Source organism: Malaclemys terrapin, chromosome 10 (genome assembly GCF_027887155.1).
Source record: "Malaclemys terrapin pileata isolate rMalTer1 chromosome 10, rMalTer1.hap1, whole genome shotgun sequence".
Classification (NCBI taxonomy): Eukaryota; Metazoa; Chordata; order Testudines; family Emydidae; genus Malaclemys; species Malaclemys terrapin.
In genome coordinates, this window is record NC_071514.1 from 646,567 (window position 1) to 666,094 (window position 19,528).

Consider the following 19,528-nt stretch of genomic DNA (forward strand, 5'->3'; position numbering starts at 1 on the left):
AGGCAGCAGCGGCGGTGCCCGTGGCAGGACCAGCGAGCAAGCTGGCAGCAGGCTGAAAGGTTTATTACAAACACAGGCCCCAGCGGCTCTCACCCAAAGCTGTACATCAGACAGAGCAGTGCCAGGGCGCTGGGGCCAGGATGGCACCGGGCGTGATTCCTGCCTGCAGGAGGAAAAGGAACGTTACTGCGTAGCTGCCTCCTCCCAGAGCCCCGGGCATTGTGCTGCCAGAGCCCCAACACCACCGCACACGTCCTTAGGCTGTGGTCATGGAAATGCCCGGCCTGCCCATGCGTGCACGCCCGGCCCCCCCCCGGCACACGCAGACACGACTGCACGCCCGGCCCCCCCCCCCGGCACACGCAGACACGACTGCACGCCCGCCCCCCCCCCGGCACACGCAGACACGACTGCACGCCCGGCCCCCCCCCCCCCGGCACACGCAGACACGACTGCACGCCCGGCCCCCCCCCGGCACATGCAGACACGACTGCACGCCCGCCCCCCCCCCCCCGGCACATGCAGACACGACTGCACGCCCGGCCCCCCCCCCCCCGGCACATGCAGACACGACTGCACGCCCGGCCCCCCCCCCCCGGCACATGCAGACACGACTGCACGCCCGGCCCCCCCCCCCGGCACATGCAGACATGACTGCACGCCCGGCCCCCCCCCCGGCACATGCAGACATGACTGCACGCCCGGCCCCCCAGGCACGCCCAGACACGACCACACACATGGGGGCTGATGCCAGGTTCTGTGGGCCCGGGGGCTCCAGAGTTGACTCTTCAGCGATGAGAGGCTGGGCCCAATCCTGTGGCAAGGGGTGAATCCCAGGGCAATGCCCCGGCCCTGCAATCACGGAATACACAGGGCAGAGCCGGTGTGTCCTGCCGCCCAGCCCCAGCAGGTGGTGCCCGGCTGTCACAGGGTGGTGGAGAGCTCGCCAGAGGGGGGGCAGCAGTAGCATGTGGGGCTCGGCCGGGAACATGCAAGAGAAGCTGTTGGGGGCAGGGTGTGCGAGGAGCTGAACTCTCACCCCTGCCATCCTGGGCGACCTCCTCCTCGTACTGGGCACTGACCACTGCTTGGCTCTGCTCGGCGCTGAGCAGCGCGCGCTGCTGGGGGGTCACGGCTGAGGCCTGGGCGCTGGTGAAGCCCAGCAGCTGGGCTGGGCTGAAAACCACCTGCGGGGGGGCAGCAGCATCACAGCACCGAACAGCTGAGCCAGCAGAGCTGCCACAGAGCGAACCCCACAGCCCCCTGGCTCTGCTCACGGGGGGTCCCAGCCCCCTGCTCCCCTGAGCTCGGCCCACGGGGGGTCCCAGTCCCCTGCTCCCCTGAGCTCGGCCCACGGGGGGATCCCAACTCCTTGTCCCCCCCAAATTCTGCCCACAGGGGGGATCCCAGCCCCCTGTCCCCCCCGAGCTCGGCCCACGGGGAGGGGGATTCCAGCCCCCTGTCCTCCAAACCCTGCCCATGGCAGAGATCCCAGCCCCTACCTCCTTGGACTCGACCCCTTTGTCCCCAGTCAGAATTCGATTTGTGGTTCGTTACACTGGAGCTAGGGCCCCGCCACATGCCGGTGCAGGAAGACGGGGTTTTGTGGGCACAAGCAGGGCTGCAACTCACTGTGAATTTGGGTGCTGGGATCCCCGCGATGGCCAGCGGGGTCAGTGCCCGGATTTGCTCGGGGATGAGCGAGGACAGGACGATGTCCTGGAGCCCAGCTGGGGAGGGACACAGAGCAGGGCTGGTTACCACCCCGCGCTCTTCCCCTGCTCTCTCCCGCCCAGCTGGCCAGCCCCGGAGGGAACCGTGCACCAGAGACTGGCTCGGGCAGGACTGGGCTAGGTGGGCCCCACGGTCTGGTCCAGTGTGGTGGTGGTGATCAGGGCTGCACAGAGGTTTTGGGGGCCCAGGGCAAAACCTGAAACTGAGCTTCCCCTGCCTCAAACCCACCACCCCTGAGGGGAGCCCTGGAAAGCGTGTTGGGAGGTGGGTCTGAAAGGGGGCCTGGCCTGCACTCATCTGCCGAGGCAGCTCCTGTCCTGTGGGGCTGGGCCTAGCACTCCCCCCCCGCAGGTGTTGCGACCCAGGGCAGACGTTCGCAGCACCACTCGTGATTGGCCTGGCCACCCGTCCATCATGACGGGAGCGGGGCCACCAGGCCAAACCTCAATGATGCTGCATCCCTGTGCACCAGGTCATAATGTCACCAGGTTTGGGGCCCTGTCAAACAGGGGACCCAGGGCAAATGTCCCCTCCCCACCCGCCCCCAGGGAAGCCCTCATGGGGGCACTGACATAGCTGGGATCAGCCTTCTGCTCGGGCAGCTGGAGCTGGATAAAGTCAGGCTGGGAATAAGGCCTAAATATTTCCCAGTGCATCATTAATCACTGGCACCATTGCCCAAGGGCCGGGGAGAGTCTCTCCCCCCAGCACAGCTCCCCCCTCCCCCTGGCCAGGCTCACATCCTGATTGGGGGTTTCTGCTCTAGGGTCATTGTGGGGCTGGGCTCTAGCATGTGCTAGGCAGGGGGTTGGACTAGATGGGCACAATGGTCCCCTCTGGCCTTGGGATCTGGGACTCCTGTGGGGAGCGGAGTTCTACTGAGCTGGATGGACCCAGGGGCCTGGTCCAACGTGGTGGGGGACGTACAAGGCTGGATGGGCCGTGGGTCTGAACTGATGCAGGGGGTTCAGGGGTTCCAGGCTGGATGGGGCCGTGGGTCTGAACTGATGCAGGGAGTTCAGGGGTTCCAGGCTGGATGGGGCCGTGGGACTGAGCTGATGCAGGGGCCCAGGGGTTCCAGGCTGGATGGGCCGTGGGTCAGAGCATTCCAGGCTGGATGGGCTGTGGGTCTGGTCTGTCATGCACCTCCTACACACAGGGGACGCTAGGAGTTGCAGGACACTGGCCAGGCGGTTCAGAGCAGAAGGCCCATGGCCAAACTCTCCTCGGCTGCCCAGTTACCCCCCAGTCCCTGCCTCCCACCACCTTCCCCAGGGTCCCGCTGCCCCGCTCCACCTGGCCCCCCTCACCTGCCAGTGTTCCGATCTCAGTGAAGATTTCAGGGCCCCAGCTGCTAACGGGGCCGAACGCCAAGCGGGATGTCAGCAGCTCAGCCAGTGTCTCCAGTTGCCTCTCAGAGCAGCCAAGCCTCAGGGAGCCCACAAACGGGGCAGCCTGGCTGTGGGAGAAGGGAGCACAGCCCACGTCAGACCCATCCCCCAGAGTCACAGCCGCCACCCCCAACACCGATGGCACCCAGACACCGCCCCACAAGTGCCCCCCAGGGCCGACACTGCTCCCCTGGACCAGCACACACATTTCACGCCCCACTGCTGGGCAACTCCCAATTGCCTCTCGCTCTCTGGCTGCTGGACTCAGAGCGGCATTAACACCTGTAAACTGGGACTCTCTGAACCCCAGCTCCCAAAGGCTCCCCCCCCCCACTCCCTCCCAGTGGTTGCGCCCCCAGTCCCAGACCTGAACTCCCGGCTGTTCAGTAACCGCATCTCGTTGGCACGGAGACCGCAAAGGAGGTGCCCGAGGGCAGCCAGCTCTGGGAGTGCCAGGCCCTGCACACTCATCCCACTCTGGCGTAGAAAGCTGGAGACCACGGCTCGCATCTGGGGGGAGAGCGGCCCCCGTCAGCGTAGCCCAGGGAAGCCCCCTCACCCCAGCCAGACCCGGTGACGAAGTGGGAATGTTCTTGATGTGGTCTTTGAATGCTGAGTGCGGAGTATTGACCTGGGAAGGTTGCAGGGGAGTTTTGCTGGGGCTGCCTGCACTGGGGAAAGGAGGAGACCGGAGCATGTAACCTGAGAACCCAGCAGGGGGGTTGGAGGCCAGGTGACACCTCTGCCCCAGGGAACTGGACAAAGGACACAAAGGCTGGGGGAGGAGCCGGGAAAAGGCCAGAAAGGGGGGGCCTGAAGGGCCTGTTCAGGTTTGGAGCTGGCTGGAAAATGGAGAGGGGTGCCCCGATGGGGCTTGGGCTTCCTGACGGGGCTGGGGCCTCCCTGGGCCCCCAGATGGACCTAACTAAAGGGGGGGGGCTGTTGTCTGTACCAGCAAGACCTGTTTTGGACTGCGTTCCTGTCGTCGAAATAAACCTTCTGTTTTACTGGCTGGCTGAGAGTCCTGGTGAATCGCAGGAAGGGGGGGGCAGGGCTTGGTGTCCCCCACACTCCGTGACAGACCCACATTCAGCAGGCAGCAGGGCTGGGCCCCAGCCCAATCCCCATGAGCCGGGGCTGGGAGGCGGGCCCAGGGGCTTTTGGGGCACAGGAGGGTTGGGCTCCTTGCCATGGCCCAGGGGCACTGAATGAGGCCTTACCTGTCTTGCTGTCCAGCCTTCCAGGACCCCCAGGACAGAGAGGGCCCCCCAGTTGGAGAGCTCCAGCTCGTGCAGCTCCTGCTCGCTCAGCTGGGTGGCCAGTAGGCCCAGCTGCAGGACATGAACCGGCTGCAGGGGCTGGGCAGTTCCAAACAGCTGCACGGCACGAAGGACAGGACATTGCAAAAATGGTGCCCCCCACAGCATGGCTCCCCCCTCCCCCCGATGGGCACGCCTCCCCCCAGCACAACTTCCCCCCTCCCCCTGTGAGCACACACTCCCCCTCCCCCTGTGATCACACCTCCCCCAGCGTGGCTCCCCCCTCCTGAATCATGGCTCCCGCCCCATGAGCATGGCTCCCCCTCCCACTGATGGGCACAGCTCCTCCCACCCCCTGTGATCACCCCCCCACCCCCACCCCCGAAGCACAGTTCCCCACAGCACACCATCCCAGGCTCTCCTATGCCCCAGCTCTTAAACCTCCCCCGGAGGAGCCCTTCAGTGTCCCAGACCCTGCGGGGTCCCGCCCGTCCTTCAGGGCAGGGCATGAGCCCCCCCACCTCCGAGCCCGAGCCTCTGGGCCGCAGCCCTGCAGCGTTTCCCCAGGAGATCTGCCCTGCCAGTCCAGCTGAGCCTGCTGGGCCGGGATGTGCTCTGTGGGCGAGCGATGCTCGGCAGCACCCCGCCGGCAGGCAGCCTTGTCCAGCCAGAGCAGGTGTGTTAGTCCCTGGCAACGGCCTGGGAAGGCCTTCGGGCAGCACAGAGCCACCAGGGTTCAGCCATTATCCAGCCTGGCCAAGCCAGGCTCCCCGAGCCAGGCTGCTCCTGGTTCCCCTCTCCCTCCTTGCCCCGTTGTTTCAGTCCCAAGGCAGCTCCTGTGTCTCCCCAGAGGCTGGTTCTGATCCCAGCCCCGGCAGGTCTCTGTCCATGGCCAAATCCTGCAGAGCTCACATTGCTAGTGGCGAAACAACCCTGGGGTTCCCATTGTCCCTCCAGATCCTCTGTAACGGCCCATGGAGAGCCGGGGCAGCCCATCGGGGCCCTGCACAGGAATATCCCCCCCCAGCAGACACCTTCTTCTCATACAAAGCGAATGGGGGAACCCGGGAGCGGCTCAGAGACCTAAGCAATTGCTTAGTGGGTTACGCCCAGCGCTGGCTCTGCACTCATCTCACCCCAGACAGCTAGACTGACCCCGACCGCTCATGTCCTGCTTCAAGAGCAGCTTTTTAACCCTTTGCTCTGTATCTAGCAATGCAAAGCACAGAGGGAAACTGAGGCACACACAGGAATCATAAAAATATTTGACACAGCCCCCCAGCAAGAGCAGCTCCCCCCACAAGCACAGCACTGAGCACTGCTGGCTGCCCCACTGAGTGAGCCTGGATCCCCCTTCCCCCACTTGAGGAGTACAGCTCTCCCCACCCTCTTCCCTGTCTCAGTGAGCTTAGAACCCGCCCATCTCCCATTCCATGCCCCACTCACACCCTTCGGTGGGTACCAATGCCATCTGGGACCTAGCCACGCCAGCTCTGCCTGCCCCTGGCCCCAGCAGCTTCAGCCGGGGCTCTAGCCACACCAGTTCCCCATGGCTGCACGCCCTCTCCAGCTCACCGGCTTGTCTCCCACCTGCTTGGCTTTGCCCAGAGCGGCGCGGAGCTGCTCGGGCGAGAGTGCAGGGTCCTGACTGATGAGATCCAGGCATCCCTCGAAGTGGGAGGGGGCCATGCTGGAGATCTGTGCCGCGCTCCAGGCCGCAGGGTAGGTGGCTCGCATGTCAGCGCAGCTGGGAACAGGGTCTGCCAAGAACAGAGCGTGAGCGACCCCGGCCAGGGTGGTGTCACCGATAGGGTGACCAAATGGCAAGTGTGAAAAATCGGGACGGGGTGGGGGGTAATAAGCGCCCATATAAAAAAAAGCCCCCAAAATCGGGACTGTCCCTATAAAATCAGGACATCTAGTCACCCTAGTCACCAAGCTCTGCCCTGCCCACCCCATCCCCCAGAGACACTGCAGGGCAGGGGAGCTTGTGTGTCTGGCATTGGTGGAGCCTGCCCCTGGGTGGGGAGGACACACGGAGATGGCACTGCGCTGAGGTAAGATGGGGGGCTGCCCGAAGGGGAAGGACACAGGGAGATGGCATCCCCTGGGGTGGGCTGCCCGGGGGACGGGAAAGGTGATGGTGCTGTGCTGGGGGAGGGGGTGATGGGCCGAGCACCGGCAGTGCAGGTGGGGCAGTGTGACCCGCCGTCTCACCTTGTGCCCCCACTGGGCTGCTCCTCACCAGCCAGGCCACCAGTGCCTCCTTCCGGCTCCTCACCCGTCCCTGGGCACCAGGGGGTTGGCACAGCCGGCCTGGCTCGCTCTGCTCCCACTCCCGCTGGCTCTGCAGCAGCTGCTCCAGGGTGTCTCTGCTCCGTACCTCCTGGGAGACACAAGAGTGAGCAGGGCTGAGCATGGAGCTTGCCGCCAGCACCCACCTGAACAAGGCCTGGTTAGTGTGGGGCACCCGGGGGGCACAGGACGTGTAGGTGGAGGGGAGGGTGGGACACGGCACGGCATGGGGGGGCGGGGCACAGCACAGCTGGCACGAAGGGCCCAGGACAGAGAGGGATGGGCCCCAGCACAAGACACGTGGGGGGTGGAGGGGCAGGGCAGGGGCCAGCCTGGTCAGTGTAGGACACGCAAAGGGAACGGGTGCAGCCGGTGTGGGATGGGCGGAGGGACAGGGTGATGGGACTACAAGTTGAAGCACTGGCAGGGCGACGAGACCCAGGACGGGTGGAGGGACGAAGTGTGGGAGGAACGGAGGGACGGGCAGGGCGACGGGAGGAGGGGTCGGGGCGTGGGATGAGGCAGGGGACAGGGTGCAGAGACGGGGCGGAGGGATGGGGCAGGGCGACAGGGCGCTGGAGGAATGGAGGGACGGGCAGAGGGACAAGGGCTGGGAGGAATGGAGGGACAGGCGGACAGGGCGACAGGGTGGAGGGACAGGGCGGAGGGACGGGTAGGGCGACGGGGTGCTGGAGGGATGGGCAGGGGGACAGGCAGAGGATGAGGTATGGGAGGACTGGAGGGATGGGTGGACAGACGGGCAGGGCGACGGGGCGCTGGAGGAACGGAGGTGTGACGTTATTGACATAAACTGGGACCATTGTTGCAATCAAGGTCCTGTAGTGGCACCCAAATCTTGTATAAAGGGGGTCAAATGGGGTGTCTAGGACAAGGTTATGGTTTACTGGTTATGATTATGCTGTCTATATGTATGTATCAGTTTGGTAGTCGAAGTTATGAATATTGGCTCTATACTGTCTGTATGGCAAATTTATGCTATGCTTCTGGGTGACATCCCAGACAAGCTGAGATTAGCTCTGCCTAGCCTGCTTGATGGCCCATTAAGGACCATCAGCTCTACAATGGACCCATTGAGAGAAGGCAGATACGCCTTGTACCTCAGCAAAGTATGCAGGGACTGGCCCATGTGACTCCAGACTCCATTTTGCTGTAATTTTCCACAGTAAGAACAAAGAGGTGATCTTACACCTGGAAAAGACTATATAAGGCTGATGCCTGATCTCCATCTGGTCTTCAATCCTGCTTCTTACCTCTGGAGGGACTTTGCTACAAACTGAAGCTCTGAACAAAGGACTGAGGACCCATCCCAGCGGGGGATGTATTCCAGAGACTTGATTTGAACCTGCAGTTTATTCCATCGCTGCTGCAAGCCTGAACCAAGAACTTTGCCATTACTGTATGTAATTGATTCCATTTAACCAATTCTAACTCTCATCTCTATCTTTTTCCTTTTACGAATAAACCTTTAGATTTTAGATTCTAAAGGATTGGCAGTAGCGTGATTTGTGGGTAAGGTCTGACTTGTACATTGACCTGGGTCTGGGGCTTGGTCCTTTGGGATCAGGAGAACCTTTTTCTTTTACTGGGGTATTGGTTTTTATAACCATTTGTCCCCATAACGTGTGGCACTGGTGGTAATACTGGGAAACTGGAGTGTCTAAGGAGATTGCTTGTGAGACTTGCGGTTAGCCAGTGGGGTGAGACCGAAGTCTTAGTCTGGCTGGTTTGGTTTGCCTTAGAGGTGGAAAAACCCCGGCCTTGGGCTGTAACTGCCCTATTTTAGCAATTTGTCCTGAGTTGGCACTCTCAGTTGGGTTCCGCCAGAACCGCATTGTCACAGTGGTGTAGTCGTGCTTGGATCCACAGAACCAGGTCAATTAAGCTTTGGGTCAGAACCCCACGCTATCCAAATTTGAATTTTGCGATTGAGAGTTTTGTTGGTTAAAGAGCTGCTGCAATGGCTGAGCAAAGAGCATATGAGGGACTTGGCAAAAAAGCCCTGGAAAATTTGTGTTCAGAAAAGAGGATATGCTTTAGAAAGAAAGCTACAAAGGAAGAACTGAGAAATCTGTTAATAGCCAGTGATCAGGGGGCAAGAGCACAGCCCTTACCTGAGGCTGCAGAAGATGCAGAAAAAATTAGGATGCAAAGGGTGACAAGTAAACTGCAATTTGAGCATGAACAGAAGCTAGCAGATCTTCGATTGCTGGAGAAGCAAAAAATAGCAGAGTTAGAAAGAGAGAGAGAGAAGGAGGCTGATGAGAGAGAAGAGAGAGCTCGTAAGGGACGTCTAGAGCTGCTCGCTGCTGAGCAGGAGACTCACAGGATGGAACAGGAGACTCACAAGATGGAACAGGAGACGGCCAGACTTCAGCTCCAAGTAATGGAAGAGCGGAGAAAGTCATCCCCACCTGGTACTCCACTTCCCCCCCACCATGAGAAAAACTGGGAAAGGATGTGTCCCAGTTACAATGATACTGAGGATATAGAGGAGTTTTTGTCTACCTTTGAACGCCTCTGCAATCTGTACCAGATCCCTGAGGGTCAGCGAATGCCTGTCCTGCTGACCAGACTGACTGGAAAAGCCAGGGAGGTGTTTAATGACTTGGGGGAACAAGAAGCCTTAGATTATGAGCGGTTTAAGGATTCTGTGTTAAGGCGGTTCAAGGTTACTCCTGAATCTTACAGAGTTAAGTTTAGAGAGTTTAAAATGTCTAAGGATTGTACTTTTGTAGAATGTGCTCATAAGCTGATGGGTTTTGTTAAAAAGTGGGTTATGGAAGCCAAGGTTCATGGGAGTTTTGAAAAACTGCTGGATTTAATAACTTTGGAACAGTTCTTAGACATTGTGCCGGACAATGTGAGAGCAGCTGTGTGTGACAGGGACCCTGAGTCAGTCCTACGGGCAGCAGAGATTGCGGATGCCCATACCCAAAACAGGGCTCAAGAAGGGTGTAAAACCCCGGGGAAAACTGATCACCATTCTCCCCAGTTCAAGAGGAGGGAAGGATTTAAAAATAAACCTGACTCTTCTAAAGGAGTTCAAGGGGGTCCGGGGGGTAGGAACTCACATCCCAGGACGGAACAGGTTACATGCTATCACTGTGGTATGCTGGGCCACATGAGACCAGACTGCCCGACACTGAAGGGCGGCCCAAAACCAGCAACCCCAAATGCCACGGCCAATGCTAACCCTGTTGTTGTAAACTCACAGGCAAGCCACACAGAGCCCAGCATTGGTGCCCTGTGTGCAAATGCTGTTTCTGTGGTCTCGGAAGAATTTGACCTTAAAACTCACATTAGAGCTAAATATGGGGGAAATAATGCGGAGTTTATTAGCAGTGCAGAAGTTAATGGAGTGAGGTGTATGGCATGGAGGGACACCGCAGCAGATATTACTCTGGTTAAAGCAAGTCTTGTCAGGAAGGAAGATTATTTGCCAGGTGAAGATGTAACTGTTGTAGCCTTATCTAAGTATTTTGTCAGGGTGCCTTTGGCTAAAATCCACCTGAAATGGAAGGGATTGGAGGGCACCATGGTTGTGGGAGTAAAAGACATAATCCCTAAGGATATTATGATTGGAAATGATATTAAAGCTATGGTCAGTCAAGTTAATACAAACCAGGCACAAGAGAGGATTGATCCTAAGGTTGTGCCTATGGAGGGTTTCTTCAAAAGTTTGTCTTTGGAAAGTAGCTGTTTGGCTGTGAATGAAGTTTCTGAATATCTATCTAATGTCTCAGAAGTAAATCTGGAATTAGATCAAGCGAAGGGAGAGGAGAACAAGGAGATTTTGGATGAGCCTAGGCAGTCTTGTGAGCTGATGGCTTTATCTAGTCAGCAGTTTGGGAAGGCAAGGAGAGTGGAAGATGAGTGTCCCTATACCTTATCTGTTTCCTGTGCGAAGAATAGTGACAGTGAAGGAAATGTGCCTGTGTCTGTCAGGGGTATTGACTTGCCTATGGAGGAAGCTACCCCAGTCTCCAAGCAGTTGTCTGTGAACAGCCCGGTGTGCTGGGACAAGGGAAATGAAATCCCAAATTATATGTCTAGTAAAGAAAAATGCGTCTCCAACTCTTTTTTGTCTGTGGAGCAGACAGAAGGTGCCTTTCGGCCTGTGATGGTTGAGAGTAATTTAGTTGTCTCAGAGTTGGTTCTGGGTTCAACTAAAGCCCAGGAAGGGAATGGTCCTAAGTTTGCATCTGCTGGGGAGAATGGCACCATAACTAGGTTGCATCCAGTTAGTGTCTTAGCAAAATCCCAGAGACCAGACAATTCTGATGCTTGTATTGGGCCTGTTGCTCATGTGTGGTTGGAGAAGGGTGTAACGACTCTGTCTGATCAGGGTGGTACCCTAGCCAGGGCACAAGGAGAGCAGAAAGGTAATTTGGTTGTGTTACCTACGGACAGTTTAACAACTTGTAGCAAAAAGGAAAAAATTCCTAAGCTGGTGTGTGGCAAAGAGAAGGGAAGTATTTCTAACCTTTTATCTAGGAAGTCTATGGGTTCACCTGAAAGGGGATTGTGTAGAGATCTGCCTGATGGGCCAGAGGTGATCCTGAATATCTTCATCAACGACTTAGATATTGGCATAGAAAGTACGCTTATTAAGTTTGCGGATGATACCAAACTGGGAGGGATTGCAACTACTTTGGAGGACAGGGTCATAATTCAAAATGATCTGGACAAATTGGAGAAATGGTCTGAGTTAAACAGGATGAAGTTTAACAAAGATAAATGCAAAGTGCTCCACTTAGGAAGGAAAAATCAATTTCACACATACAGAATGGGAAAAGACTGTCTAGGAAGGAGTACGGCAGAAAGGGATCTAGGGGTTATAGTGGACCACAAGCTAAATATGAGTCAACAGTGTGATGCTGTTGCAAAAAAAGCAAACATGATTCTGGGATGCATTAACAGGTGTGTTGTGAGCAAGACACGAGAAGTCATTCTTCCGCTCTACTCTGCTCTGGTTAGGCCTCAGCTGGAGTATTGTGTCCAGTTCTGGGCGCCGCATTTTAAAAAAGATGTGGAGAAACTGGAAAGGGTCCAAAGAAGAGCAACAAGAATGATTAAAGGTCTTGAGAACATGACCTATGAAGGAAGGCTGAAAGAATTGGGTTTGTTTAGTTTGGAAAAGAGAAGACTGAGAGGGGACATGATAGCAGTTTTCAGGTATATAAAAGGGTGTCATAAGGAGGAGGGAGAGAACTTGTTCACCTTAGCCTCTAAGGATAGAACCAGAAACAATGGGTTTAAACTGCAGCAAGGGAGGTCTAGATTGGACATTAGGAAAAAGTTCCTAACTGTCAGGGTGGTTAAACACTGGAACAAATTGCCTAGGGAGGTTGTGGAATCTCCGTCTCTGGAGATATTTAAGGGTAGGTTAGATAAATGTCTACTAGGGATGGTCTAGGCAGTATTTGGTCCTGCCATGCGGGCAGGGGACTGGACTCGATGACCTCTCGAGGTCCCTTCCAGTCCTAGAATCTATGAATCTATGAATCTATGAATGTAAGTAAGACCCAGACAGAGTCTGTTGTTGCTCAGGAAAGTGTGCCTTTAGAGCAAGCCCTAGGTGAAGAGGGTAAGGGCAGAATTTCTGTGAGGGGTGAATTGCTGCTTAGAAAAGCTCCTGGAGAAAGGAATCCTCATGGTACTCGGTGCAAGCAGTTCCCTGCAACTGAAGGGTGTGAGAGTGATTTAATCAAGGAAGTTTCAGTTCCTAGCAGCCAAAAATTGTCTGTTGTGAATGGATCCTCTGACTTTCCTTTTAAAAGATCCAGTGTGGGTAGCTTTGAGAAGGTCTCAGAGGAAGTAAAAGTTGTTAAGGAATTGAGGCATCCCTATAACCGAGTGGCTGTGTGGGGCCAACTTGTTGGGGAGACAATGGTGTTGGAACAGGAATGTCTCCTTTCTGATTCTTTAAATGAGCAGTTTGTGCTTCAGGGTTTGAGGACAGATTTGGTTACTGATGTGTCAGAGCAGAGCAGTTTTATGGCTAAATGCTTGAGGATGCGGGGGAGGGCAAGCAAACTCTCACCCGCAGACTCTTTGGATTTGTGTGGTATCTCTTTAAGACAGAGTCCAGCCTTGGAGATGATAGCAGTTACGAATATGAAAACTGGTGGACTGGCTCTGGTCTGGGGTAGTGCAAATTACTTGACTGGCTGGGAAAGGAAGGACTTGCTAATAGCTGTTAGCACAGAGGGCCCACCCCATCAGCCGGTGAATTCTGTTAAGCAAGAGAAATCGGGGTTTGATCCTGCAGGACAAGGAGGAAAGAGAACACTGAATTTTGCAAAGGGAAGCCACAGGTTAACCCTAAAATGCCCAAACTCCAATGGTATTGAGCCAAAGGTGTGGCATGACAAACATGACGGTAGCATGCAGGCTAGGCAGAGCTAATCTCAGCTTGTCTGGGATGTCACCCAGAAGCATAGCATAAGTTTGCCATACAGACAGTATAGAGCCAATATTCATAACTTCGACTACCAAACTGATACATACATATAGACAGCATAATCATAACCAGTAAACCATAACCTTGTCCTAGACACCCCATTTGACCCCTTTTATACAAGATTTGGGTGCCACTACAGGACCTTGATTGCAACAATGATCTATACGGTCCCAGTTTATGTCAATAACGTCACACCCCCAACGCAAAATTGATGCAGGAAGGGATGACACAAACATCACTGACTGCATCCCAAGAGCTCCCCATCCTGGGTTCTGTCTCACTACAGCTAGTATTGGGTTAGAAGCCGTACCAGTGTATAACAGAAATGGTTTATCAAAATCATGTTCAACCACATGATTGAACCTCTTTACAAACTCAAGGTAACACTTAGTTAGAACAATAGTGGATTGGATCTGCTCTGGCAGCATGGTTCCTGTATGTGCCATGTGATCTTGCCAAGAGCTAAAGAAAACTGCTACTTTATCCATACAAGCTCGGGCAAATGTTTGGAACCCAATTAACATTGAATAAATGCAGATATTAATGTTCTTCATAGTCCAGGAATCTTGGCATTTAGCCATGAAAGCAATGAACTTGTTGTTATTGCTAAATTTTGTAATTAACAATGTGCCTAATCTTTTGGAGAATCCCTTGAACATGTTAAAAGGAATACATGAAAACACACGTTATGTTAAAAGGCCTTGTTACACTGGGGTTTCACAGGTAATGCCTATAAACAATATGGGAACTTTTCACAGGGGAAAAGACATTCCAAACCTAATGTGCTGTATGAAAAGGAAAACTGAGGCACACTACCATATTGCTTTCATGGCTAAATGCCAAGATTCCTGGACTATGAAGAACAGGATAGGCGGAGGGATGCTGGAGGAATGGAGGGACACGCAGAGGGACAAGGGGTGGGAGGAATGGAGGGATGGGTGGACAGGGCAACGGGGCAGAGGGATGCTGGAGGAACGGAGGGACAAGGAGTGGGAGGAATGGAGGGACGGGTGGACAGGGCGACGGAGGGGCGGGGCAGGGCGGAGGGATGGGGCAAGGCGAGGCGATGCGATGGGTGGAGGGATGCTGGAGGAACGGAGGGACACGCAGAGGGACAAGGGGTGGGAGGAATGGAGGGATGGGTGGACAGGGTGACGGAGCAGAGGGGCGGGGCAAGGCGAGGCGATAGGCGGAGGGATGCTGGAGGAACGGAGGGACACGCAGAGGGACAAGGGGTGGGAGGAATGGAGGGATGGGTGGACAGGGCAACGGGGCAGAGGGATGCTGGAGGAACGGAGGGACAAGGAGTGGGAGGAATGGAGGGACGGGTGGACAGGGCGACGGGGCGGAGGGCCGGGACGCGGCCGGCGTGGGGACCCTGGTCTCACCCTCGGGATGAGCCGGATGCTCTCCACCGGTAGCAGGAAGACCAGGCGTCCCAGCTGCTGCACGTCCAGGAGGCTCCAGCACTGCGGCGGGCTGCGAGGGAAAAGCAGGTGAGGCAGGAAGAGGCAGCGAGTGGCGCCGAAGCCGGCTGCGCAGGGCTGGGGCCCGCCTTACCCTAGCACCCGCTCCGTCAGCAGCAACCTCCCCAGCTCCTCAGCAAACCCCTCCGCCAGGCAGGCCCCTTGCAGCTCCTCCAGGCGCAGCAACAGGCTCTCGGGCTGGACGTGGGCAGCAGCTTCCTGGCCCAGGAACCCCAGCAGTGGGCCCAGAAGGTCCAGCACCTCGCCTGGGATCTCGGTCTCGGCCGGCGCTCGCTGGCAGGAGAGGGAGCGGAGTGGGTGAGGCCCAGCCCTGCCCTCCCTGCAGCTGCCCGCCACGAACCCCTCCCCTCCTTACCAGGAGGCGCAGGGCCCTGTGGGCCAGGGCAGCCCGGCGGTGGGGCGGCAGCATCAGCAGGCTCTGGGGGTGGCTGCTCACATAGTCCAGAATCAGCCTGACCGAGTCGTTGGGCAGTTTGTCCACAAGCTTCGCCCTGAAAGAGTCAGAGACGCCTCAGCACGGCTGGCAGGGCCTGGGAGGGGGCAGGGGCGGGGGGGCAGGGCCCATGACGCACCAGGGCAGAGCCGGGCGAGGGAAAGGGCCAAGGATACAGCAGGGCAGGGCAGGACTCAGGTTGGGATGGGGTGGGACCTAGGATAGAGTGGGGCAGAGCCAGGCAAGGGGTGGAGGGTAGGGGCCGGGACACAGAAGTGCAGGGTCCAGGGTGGGGTGGGGCAGGGCCCAGCAGCACCCAGGAAATGCACCCACAGGTCTGGGGCAAGAGTCCTATGGGCTCTGGGGCTGCACTGGCTGAGCCGGCGGCTGGGGGAAGCCGGCTCCTGGCTGTGCCTGGCCTTTGCCCTCGGGCCCTCAGCACCAGGAAGGCGAGGGGTATGGCGCCCAGGGCCAGGGAGCTGTCTCCTCCCTCTGGAGACAGGAGCCGCCAGCATGGTGCCATCTAACCTCAGGGGTACCTGGGGGGCAGCTTTCCTGAAGTCCTTCTGGCCAGGTCACTGCCAGTCATGCTCTCCCGGGTTTGCCCCCTGGGTTCGCTGGACTTCTCACGGGGGCGGGGGGGGGGAGAGACGTGTCTCTGGTGTGGGGGCTCCTCCTGCTGCTTCAGGAGCCACTCCAGCCCTTCCCATCTCAGGGCGTCCCCCTTGCTGACTCTAGCCTCCCCCTTTTAAAGTCCTCTGCCCTGCCATGCCCGACTAGCAGGGCCAAGGGTGGGGCTACCTTAGCACAGAGCCTCCGGGCCCCGCCCCTCAGTGGGGTCTGTCACATTCCCCTTCTCGGCCCCCACCAGGCTGCTGCGAAGGGACCCGGCCTCCCGGACCTAACCAGAGTCCAGTCCCCAGGGTCTGGGGTGCCCAGGCAGAGCCACTGTCAAGCTCTTCTGAGCGCTGGGACTCGCATTCTTGGCTCGGATGTCGGGTTACCAGATGGCAGCTGTGTGACGGAGCAGGGAGCGGGCGGATTTGACCTGGGAATGTTGCAGGGAAGTTACACTGGGGATGGGGGACTTCCCTTGAAGGAAGGTACCTCAGCTGTAACCTGAGCCAGGAGGGGGGTGGGAGAAGTGACACCTTCTGGACAAAAAGAAGAACATGAGTACTTGTGGCACCTTAGAGACTAACAAATTTATTAGAGCATAAGCTTTTGTGGACTACAGCCCACTTCTTCGGATGCATATAGAATGGAACATATATTGAGGAGATATATATACACACATACAGAGAGCATAAACAGGTGGGAGTTGTCTTACCAACTCTGAGAGGCCAATTAATTAAGAGAAAAAAAACTTTTGAAGTGATAATCAAGCTAGCCGAGTATAGACAGTTTGACAATAAGTGTGAAAATACTTACAAGGGGAGATAGAGTCAATGTTTGTAATGGACAAAGGAGAGGAGGAGCAGGGGGGAGGGGGGAGAGAGCTCCTGGAGGAGGTTTTGGTTTCAGTTTTGGGCTGGATGGTGCAACGCAGGGAACCCCAAGCTGGGGTCTAAGCTCCCTAACCCCCGCAGAAGGACTTGATTGAGGGGTCCTGGTTGTACCTACATGCTCTACTTGGGACTGTGTTCCTGTTGTCTAATAAACCTTCTGTGTCACTGGCTGGCTGAGAGTCCCAGTGAATCGCAGGAAGGGGGGTGCAGGGCCCTGACTTTCCCCACTCCGTGACAAACTGAAAAAATGGGACGGGGGTGGGGGGTAATAGGCGCCAAAAAACAGCACTGTCCCTTTAAAAACAGGACATCTGGTCACCCTACTCCAGGGGTTCTCAAACTGGGGGTCAGGACCTCTCAGGGGGGTCACAAGGTCATTACATGGGGGGTTGCGAGCTGTCAACCTCCACCCCAAACCCCACTTGCCTCCAGCATTTATAATGGAGTTAAATATATTAAACAGTGTGTTTAATTTATTGGGGGGGGGGTCGCACTCAAAGGCTTGCGATGTGAAAGGGGTCGCCAGTACAAAAGTTTGAGACCCACTGCCCTACTCTGATGGCTCAGACTCAGTGGCCCTAGGGGCGAGCTCCCCCCTGGGAACCGAGCACCAAGAGCAGAGATGTGTTGGACTCTATGTCCGTGTGTGTCTGTGCTCAGACTGCCGGGAGCTCCCCGGTCCTCACCAGGCCACCCTCTGGGGCAACCTCAGGCAGGGGTCTGCAGCCAGCGCTGCACCCGTGGGAGCAGGCACCTGGCCAGACCGCTGGTCTGCACCCCAGAGTCTGCCTGGGGACTCCAAGATTGGGGCAGTGGCGGACCCTGCAGGTTCGGACTCCCCAGCTCACAGCAGTGTGGTGGTAGCCAATCAGCTCTGTGACACCAAACAGGAGTCCCAGTGCAGGTATCCATGTATGGCTGACGGGGGTACTGGTGAGAGCAGGGAGGGGTATCCAGGTCAGGTGTGTGGGGAGGTACCCAGGTGGGAGGGGAAGGGGACCCACGACTGGCTCAGCGCTGGAGTGACACAGCCCGCTCTCCCTGCCCCACGGCAGCAGGCAGGTGCGTTGGCAGGACAACCTACGGTAAATCCATGAGGAACTTTGGTCCCAGCCACACCAGCTCCTCCCTGGAGAGTCCCGGCCGGCTGCGGATTTCCTCCCAGACACACTGCCTCTGAGGACACAAAGTGAGGCCAGGCAAAGGGGAGACACAGCCTCGCTTGGACCCAGCCAGGGCAGGGGTCCACCACGCATGGCTCAGAGCGGGGCTGGGGATGCCAGGACAGTGCAGGGGGCACCCAGACGTCCAGGCCAGAGTCACAGCGAGCGACTCGTTCCTTACCAGACTCCCAGGCAGGCTGCTGGGACACGCATAGAGAACCCGGAGAACCCCCAGGAAATCCGCCCTCCGACTGAACTGCTGCAGGCTGGCACAGCCCATGCCAGCCGCCAGAGTCCCCAGTGCCCTGCCAAGGGGACAGCGTTAGACAGCACCACGTCCTCCACCCCACTCGAGCAGAGCCAGCCCCAGCGGGGCCAGACGCTTGGGCTAGGCCCTGCCACGGTGCCTCACCGAATCGTTTCCTGGCTCACGTTGGTGCCCGCTTCAACCTTCCTCCAGAGGAACTGGGCCTGTGGAGAAGCAGGGAGGGGAGGGGTCAGCCAGGCACAGCAGCCCAGAGCCCTCCGCCTGGGAGCTCGGTTTCTCCCTCCCAACCTGGCGACAGCGTGTTACCTGCTGCTGGGACCAGGGTAACTCCCAGAACCGGCCGCTCTGCCCCAGCAGAGTCGCTGCGTCCAGGTGCAGGAGTTTGAGGGGCACAAAGGGCAAGAGGCAGTCTGGCCAGATGCTCCGGGCCTGCTGCTCACGGCTGAGCCGCTGCGAGGGAGACAGAGCCTGTGACACAGGAGAACACGGCCCCATGGGCCTGGCGGGCAGAGCGAGAGCCAGGTCCTGCAGCATAGGGAGCTGGGCTCGGCACTGCTGTCCGTGCAACCCCCTCGATACCCCCCAGGTCCTGCCCACTCTGCACCTCCAGTGCCTCAACCTCTGCCCCCCAGCCCAACGTCCCCAGACCCTCAGCGTCCGCTCCAGCCCCCGGCCCGCCCGGTACCTGCAGCAGAGCTGCCTTCTGCGGGGCCGAGAGCAGAGGCAGAGCGGTGGCCAGGCATTCACAGGCCTGGACCAGGGTGGGAGTGGGAATGGCCTGGAGGGACTCGGGCCCAAGGCCTGGCAGCAGGGGGCACAGGCTGCTCGCCACACCCTCCGTCACCTGCCAGGGAAACAGAGGAGGAGATTCGGAGCGGGGAGAGGCGAGGCTGGGGGGGGCCCATCCCAGAGCCAGGAGAGGGTGGGCCCAGGGGGGCAAGGGGGTTGTGCCCACAGTAGGGAGGGCTGGGGGGGCATAGGGGACTGTGCCCAGAGCAGGGAGGGCTGGGGGCCTGAGAGGGGCAGTGGGGGGGTCCTAGGGGTGGAAGGCCACTACCAAAGCAGAGGGACATTTTAACAGGGCATGAGAGAGAGGAGCACCACATCTCGGGCTACGGACACTGGGCCTGCTCCCACCCTGCAGAGCACTGCAGGGGAGTCGGGCTGGCTGGTCTGGGAAGAGCCCACACTCACATTCTCGGTCCGGACAGCCTGCGTGAGCAGCACAGACGCCTGGAAGAGAAGATGACACTGTGAAGAGCTGGGAGCCGGCACCCTAGCTTGGGGCTGTGGGCCAGGCCAGGGGCAGCTTGCAGGGGCATCAGGGTCTGTATGTGGCTGCCCAGGCTGCATCATTGGGTGGCTTGGCAGGGTCATTGGCACGTGGGAATTTTCTGTAATACTGTCTTGAATGCGATATGTGCCTCAGTTTCCCCTGTATTTTACATGGCTACGGGGGGCCGGGGGGCTGTCTGCTCTCAGGGCAGGCTGGGAGACAGGGTATGA

General features: G+C 57.9%; 1 protein-coding gene across 1 annotated transcript in view; it reads right to left on the reverse strand.

Annotated features, from left to right (window-relative positions):
• Positions 1 to 47: 47 nt before the first annotated feature.
• The window catches only part of STRC (stereocilin), a 29,320-nt gene continuing 9,839 nt past the window's right edge, over positions 48 to 19,528 (reverse strand). Inside the window, exons 12-27 of the mRNA XM_054042132.1 lie at positions 19,217 to 19,255; positions 18,708 to 18,866; positions 18,329 to 18,472; positions 18,167 to 18,225; positions 17,676 to 18,059; positions 15,006 to 15,141; positions 14,724 to 14,923; positions 14,552 to 14,642; positions 6,602 to 6,770; positions 5,975 to 6,144; positions 4,346 to 4,501; positions 3,493 to 3,635; positions 3,045 to 3,193; positions 1,633 to 1,730; positions 1,040 to 1,187; positions 48 to 163 (exon numbers count right to left, since the gene is read on the reverse strand). Of these exons, the coding sequence (XP_053898107.1) occupies positions 90 to 163; positions 1,040 to 1,187; positions 1,633 to 1,730; positions 3,045 to 3,193; positions 3,493 to 3,635; positions 4,346 to 4,501; positions 5,975 to 6,144; positions 6,602 to 6,770; positions 14,552 to 14,642; positions 14,724 to 14,923; positions 15,006 to 15,141; positions 17,676 to 18,059; positions 18,167 to 18,225; positions 18,329 to 18,472; positions 18,708 to 18,866; positions 19,217 to 19,255 (2,319 nt within the window). The 3' untranslated portion in view covers positions 48 to 89. The remainder of the gene's footprint in view (positions 164 to 1,039; positions 1,188 to 1,632; positions 1,731 to 3,044; positions 3,194 to 3,492; positions 3,636 to 4,345; positions 4,502 to 5,974; positions 6,145 to 6,601; positions 6,771 to 14,551; positions 14,643 to 14,723; positions 14,924 to 15,005; positions 15,142 to 17,675; positions 18,060 to 18,166; positions 18,226 to 18,328; positions 18,473 to 18,707; positions 18,867 to 19,216; positions 19,256 to 19,528) is intronic.